Source organism: Penaeus monodon, chromosome 5 (genome assembly GCF_015228065.2).
Source record: "Penaeus monodon isolate SGIC_2016 chromosome 5, NSTDA_Pmon_1, whole genome shotgun sequence".
NCBI lineage: Eukaryota > Metazoa > Arthropoda > Malacostraca > Decapoda > Penaeidae > Penaeus > Penaeus monodon.
Window position 1 is genome coordinate 46586656 of NC_051390.1, and position 7500 is coordinate 46594155.

The 7500-nt window shown below is 33.2% G+C and overlaps 1 protein-coding gene across 1 annotated transcript in view; it reads right to left on the reverse strand.

Annotated features, from left to right (window-relative positions):
- Window positions 1–2316: 2316 nt before the first annotated feature.
- LOC119573238 (integumentary mucin C.1-like) overlaps window positions 2317–7500 on the reverse strand; it is a 6047-nt gene continuing 863 nt past the window's right edge. The window contains exons 2-4 of the mRNA XM_037920367.1: window positions 4463–4511; window positions 3048–3488; window positions 2317–2627 (exon numbers count right to left, since the gene is read on the reverse strand). Coding sequence (XP_037776295.1) covers window positions 2479–2627; window positions 3048–3488; window positions 4463–4511 — 639 coding nt within the window. The 3' untranslated portion in view covers window positions 2317–2478. The remainder of the gene's footprint in view (window positions 2628–3047; window positions 3489–4462; window positions 4512–7500) is intronic.

The following is a 7500-nucleotide window of genomic DNA, read 5'->3' on the forward strand; positions in this document are numbered from 1 at the left end:
AGAGATCACTGATCACTGATCCTTTTCCTTGCCGCATTCTCCACCAGACCAAATATGTCAGTGCTCGTTGGGAAGAGTATGTTCAAGAACTTTTTGACGACGAACCAGATCAAAAGATCTAGTCCTAGAAGCGGTCACATCTGAGAGAAAGGTATTGATCTCATCTGGAACTTCCTAAATTATATCTATGATACAGGCAACTGAAATCAGTATCCATTGCCTTTCCAAAGGTCCCAGGAACACTTGAGTGCTCACAATACCGCACGATTATTCTAATGCCGCATATTCATAAAGCTTTTCTGAAAATCATCCGACAGAAGATCAGAAGACAACTACCCAGAATCAGTTTGGGTTTATGAAAAATAAAGACACAAGGAGTGAGAATGCTTGCCGAGGGTGTCATCCAGCACCGGTAAAACATCTACCTGGTTTTCACTTACTGTTAAAAAGCTTTTGATAAGGTCCGGCACTTAAAATTGTTTAAAATCCTCGCAAATAAAATCCTCACAAACACACACACGAACACACACACACACACACACACACACACACACACACACACACACACACACTCACACACACACATATATATTTATATATACATACATAAAATCAGTGCAAGTGCACACACCAATCGCCGCATGCAAGTGCGTGGGTGCATCCATGCACACACGCATCGCCCGCGCGCGTATATAAGCACGCGCGCTGATTTAAATAATTTTAGGTAAATCGAACCTAGATACGATGTAGTTCCTTGGGCAAGGAACTTCACCTCGATTGCCTATTTAGCCACTGGATAAATAGAGAGAATGATTACCTAAAAGGTAACACCGGCACTCTCCGTGGAAATGAACTGGGGACCCTACTACGTACTCACTCCATGATCATCACAACATGAAAACTACAATTAAGTATCATGCTGTGACCACGACGGCTCAAACATGAACCTACCGTAAAAAAAAAAAACATACATATATATATATATATATATATATATATATATATATATATATATATATATATCATCATCATCAATAACGGTATGCTCATGTTTGAGCAGCCGTGGACCTCTCCACCATCCTTCGCCACTAAACTCGATCTTACGCTTTTCTTTCCACTTGTACCATCGACAGCCCGCAAATATCTTTGATATTGTCGCTCAGTCTTGTCTTCGGTTTGCCTCTTCCTCTGTTTCCTATCACCATCCCTGTCAGCAAGTTTTTCTCAATACTTTTACTTCTCATTACATGACCAATAAACTTTAATTTCTTCCTGTTCAAGATGTCCAACAGCCGGTCTTTACAATTTATTTTTCTCAGCACTTCATCATTCGTCTTCTTCTCTGTCCAGCTAATACGCAGTACTCGTCTGTAACACCACATTTCAAAACTATTGATCTTTTTCTTGTCTATCTACTTCAGCACCCAACACTCAGAACCATATGATGCAATTGGGAAAACTAATGAGTTCAATAACCTCAGCTTTGTCCGTAAGGCAATGCTTCGGTCTTTCCAGATGTTATTGAGAGCAATTGTGGCGTTTTTGGCAATGGTAATTCTTCTTTTTATCTCCGTTGAATCATCATATGTATTAGATAAAACAGCTCCAAGATAAGTGAACTCTTTCACATTTTCCACAATCATTCCATTGATTGTAACGTGTTCATCATTGCTCACTGCCGGCCATCTTTGAATCTTCATGATCTTAGTTTTCCTGGCATTATGAAACAAGCCAGCCCCCTCGCTTGCTTCTCCAACCTTATCTAGTAGTTGTTGTAGTTCAGTGATACTGCTGGCAATCAAAACTATATCATCGGCATATATACATATATATATATATATATATATATATATATATATATATATATATATATATATATATATATATATATATATATATATATATATATATATATAAATGTATATATATATATATATATATATATATATATATATATATATATATATATATATATATATATATATATATATATAAATGCACATGACTGCATACATATCTATCTAGCTATCTATCTAATATGTGGATATACATTAATCTATTTATTCATATGAACATATATTTGATCATCTGTTATAAAGAAACCTGATTCCACTACACATATATAACTTTTTTCTCCTCACTCTCTTAATTCCAAAGCTTTCATTTATATTAATTAGATTAACAGTAAATTAGCAAATCAAATATCTTCAACCGCTTTTTAGAAAGTTTTGCATGTTTATTTAGAGTATTGTCTGTTGATGGAATAAATCAGCTTCTGCTAGAACAAATATTCAGAAAGGTGTAAACAAGAAATACTTTTGTATGCAGTCACTTTTATTAGTTTGCAATGCAGAATGAAACGTATTTAGAGGACATTTTCATCTAGTGCAGGATATACAATACAACTCAGAATACTTATTATAGTCAAACCGAAAAGTACATCATGGATAGCCGTAGGGATCATGGGACATGTCTTAATTAAGCAGTTGTTGTTGTTGTTGGAGATGCTGTGGTTGTTGTTGGAGGTGCTGTGGTTGTTGTTGGAGTTGCTGTGGTTGTTGTTGGAGGTGCTGTGGTTGTTGTTGGAGGTGCCGTAGTAGTTGTTGGAGCCGCTGTAGTTGTCTGATCTGTTATGAATAAATAATATGTAAATCCATATTGATGTATGAAGGTGTCCGTTATGTCGTACACAGAATATAGTAATAGAAGAGTCTTCAAGGGGTGACTAGTATTACCTAATTGTTACATACTTAAATGTGACTCAACACAAAACAAACAAACAAATCACAGAACGAAATAATGTAGAGACCACAAATTCAATAAATTCAATAACGAAATCGCATAACCTGCTGACGCATTTGAAGACTAAATCCAAAATCCCTTTTCCATTTTCCACATTAAACCTTACACTTAAATAATATATTGAAGACGAAAGAATATGTGTGGTTGATTTTTCAATGAAAGGTGTGTGTTTTCAGACACAAAAGCATCATCGTTGTGGAAACAGCTTGAAATATCGATAAACCCCCAGCTGTGTAGTTACTTACCAATGATACAACAAGTGCAGTGTGTGTTGAAACAGAGGCTATCATCAGTAGTCCCTTCACAGGTGTCCATCTTGTTTATACAAGTTCCTCCTTTGTTTGAACATATATCTGGTGTATTGCTGCAATGATGCTTTACGCAACATCCACAGTTTTGATTGTTGCATAAAGTTGCGTCCATAGTCCCTTCGCACTGCGACTCAAGGTCAAGATTGAGGCACACGCCACCTGCGTCCCCTGCATTTTTGCATTTATTCGGTGTATTTTCGCAAACGTGCCTTACGCAGCATCCACAGTTTTTGTTGTTGCATAAACTGGAATCCATTTTTCCAAGGCATTGCGATTCAAGGGCAAGATTAAGGCAATAGCCACCTGATAGATCTGCATTTGCGCATTTATTCGGAGTGTTGAGGCATTCATGAGTTGGGTCGATCTGTCTGCCGTCTGAAGTGAGAGAATTATTTTACGATAAGAATATTATCCGGCTCTCTTTTCCTTCTTTCTCCGACATAAATACAAACACACACACTCAGACACACACACACACACACACACATACACACACACACACACACACACACACACACACACACACACACACACACACACACACACACACACACACACACACACACACACATACACACACACTCAAACAATAGATAAATATAAATTTGTATATATATGTATATATATATATATATCGATCTATTCATATATCTATATATGTGTACGTATATAATTATAATCATATATATATATATATATATATATATATATATATATATATATATATATATATATATATATATATATATATATATTCCAGACCTTAAAATGGAATCCAGGTGGATTTCGAAAAAAAAAAAAAAAAAAAAAAAAAAAAAAAAAAAAAAAAATATATATATATATATATATATATATATATATATATATATATATATATATATATATATATATATATATATATATACACACACACACACACACACACACACACACACACACACACACACACACACACACACACACACACACACACACACACACACACATATACATATAAAGAAAAACAGCCACAGTATGTAAGGAAATATGTATATGTATATTCATAGTATACATTTATTTACATGTATGCATACATATATACATATCTATTCATTATACATGTATACATTATACATGTATACATATCTTGCTTGTGCGAGTGTGTGTGTGCGTGCGTGCGTGTGTTTATATGTGAGTGCGTGTGTGTGTGTGTGTGTGTGTGTGCGTGCGTGCGTGCGTGCGTATCTGTCTGCGTGCATGTATGTCTGTGCCCGTGTGTGTGCGTGTGTGTGTGAGTGAGTGTTTGCGTATTCACCTTCCTATATAGTTAATTCTTAAGAAATGTTTCGGTTAATAAAACTGTTAGTTACCAGGGAAGCTTTCCTCAACGCCGGCTTCATCATTCTCAACATCACGGAACTGTGAAGGAAAAAAAAATCAACAATGTCAACGCTAGTGTTACTTAACGATAGGAATAATGATCACAGTGATAAGAATAATGCTAATGATAACAAAAATCCACAAAAAATAACAATAGTAACGAGGGCCACATGCATAGTAATAAAACTGATCTTGCTAATTGCAATAATGTTGCTAAAATGCAGCTGTATTCATTATTTACGAATATCCATTATCCCGTTGCACTCAGTTTCCAGACAATTTCAATTTCCTTTAACTAATGACCACCAGCGCCTTGATATACTCCCTAATTATAGTGTCCATCATAATATAGTCCCAATCAAAAAAAAAAAAAAGAAAGAAAGAAAGAAAGAAAGAAAGAAAGAAAAAAGGAAGAGATAGAGAGAAGAAAGAAGAAAGAAAAAGAAGAAGAAAAAAGAAAGAGAAGAAGAAGAAGAGAAAAAAGAAAGAAAGAAAAAAAGAGAGAAAGAAAGAAAGAAAAAAAAGAGAAAAAAAGAAAGAAAAAAAAGAGAAAAAAAAGAAAGAAAGAAAAAAGAGAGAAAAAAAGAGAGAAAGAAGGAAAGAAAGAAATGTAAACAGTATCCTGGACGTAATCAAATTCCTGGAAATCAAATAAAACGTGTGCTTGGTGATTTCAAAAATGATTTTTTTTTTTTCTGCAATTTAATCTACCAGATGCCATAAATATTTTATCTATTTTATCTATTATTTTATTATCTACCAGATGCCATAGATATGAGGCAGTGAATATAATTACAGGAAAAAGTAAACGAATTCGTGAAACAACTGACTAACGATGACTAGGAATTGTTTTTACTCATTGATGCATGTTGCTATTATCATACGAATTTTAAGGGCTGGTGTTGATTATATATTTTTTCCAATATTAACAAAAATATCCTAGTAAAGTCATTTGAAAATTAAAATAATTACAAAAAAAAAGTTTTTCCTCATTATTTTTTTTTTTGAAAAGCTCTCTCAGACATAGGAAAATGTACAGAAAATGTACAGAAAATGTACAGAAAATGTACAGAAAATGTGCAGAAAGATATAACATTGCAGATGGCACCATTATAGATTCTATCCATGTTGCAGCCATTATCACCATTATTTATAACAATTATCATATGAAACATCTTAAAATTCTGGCTTCATTCTCAAATAAAAATAATGAATGTAAATACTTTACCTCCAATGATATTTTTTGATTAGTGAACATCTGTTCTCGAGAAAAGAGAAAGAGAGAGAGAAAAAAAAAATTAAGAGGAAGAAAATTCAGGATATTCTTGCATAATTCTAATTTGCTATTATGTTTATCAACTTTTTTTTTTTTTAAATCTTTCAAATGCCGTTTATTGCATGAAGATATAGCCCAAAATAATAAAAATAGGAATAATAAAAATAATAAATAATAAAAAATAATATAAAAATAAATAATAAAAATAATAAATAATAAAAATAATAAATAATAAAAATAAAAATAATTAATAAAAATAATAAAAAAAATATCAAAATGACAAAAATAGGAACCTTCTCGACAGCGAAATCCTACGTCCGACGGAAGATTAATTATAACATGAAACTGACTGTTTGTTTTACAACATCTTCTTGTATGATGGTTCCATTTCATGTATGTACATCAGTGTGTACGTACACAGATGTTCAAGTGCGTGCGCGGATGTACAAGTGTGCTGTATACATGGATATGAATGTGTGAATAGGTGATAGAGGGGAGGTCGTCTTTTTTTTTTTCTTTTTTTTTGTATGTATACGTCTGTGAACGCATGTACATGTGCGTGTACACGCTCGCCGTCTTCGTTTGGGAGGCGTTCCTCATGCAAGCGATACTTGTGGAAAGCCATAATTATATAAATTCGAAAGCGGTCAGCTGCTAATTCAAAGGTGACTGCCGGAGTGCCAGGACTGGTGATTCTCTGCATACATGAGCATTAAAAAGAAGCCTTAACACACTGTTGATACCCTATCCCCTATCAACGCAGAAAATCCTTCATAATCTAACAGTGACTATAGTGCAATAATCTAGCCGTTAATTGGTTCGAAAACCACTACGGAATCCTCAAAGGGAAACAAAGCTTTATTTTAAGAATAGGGAATCTTATTCAATCAGTATCTTAGCAATGATGTTAAACAAAAAAAGTGTTTCGAGAGAAATTCTACACTCATAGTTTTTCTCTTTATTATCATCGTTTTTTATATAAGAAACGATTAAAAATGATGATAACGATGAAGAAAGCAAAAACAATATGAGTGTAGAATTTCTCTCGAAACTATTTTTTTTTTTATCAACATTGCTATGAGATTGATTGAGTGATTGAATGAAGATCAGCGGTGAATACCTTGTTGGCACTGCAATGAGACACATCTATGTTGGCCTAATATTCCCTACTTGACCTTTTGTAGGCATAATGAGAGGAACTGCCAGTAATTCTACGTTACGGCCATTGATTAAGTAACCATACCAATATCGCACCTGAATATTTATGACCGAAAAACTCGTAAAATACATCACCATGAATACATATTTCTACGCACTTCTATGGTAACATCACTCGTTTTATGCGTCGAATGATTGATTTTGGAAATAATCACCAGCACTTTAGAGGATAAACTCAAATACGTTTGTTTTTGTACAATTTTGATATAAATCTGCTTTATTTTTTTTGCAACAACAACAATGTCTTCAATTAATTAGCCATTTCAATTAATTAGAGTTAGCGTGAAGTATCTTTGTATTTTCTATGATAAGCGACATGTGCTTGCATTCTATTGAAAAATCATGACAGATTCTACTGCTAGTAATTTTAATGGAAAGAATCATGAGATGTTCATGAGAGTAAAAATACGTTTATAAAATTGATTATAACGATTACCTTTGTGATAATGATAATAATAATAATAATAATAATAATAATAATAATAATAATGATGATGATGATGATGATGATGATGATGATGATGATGATGATGA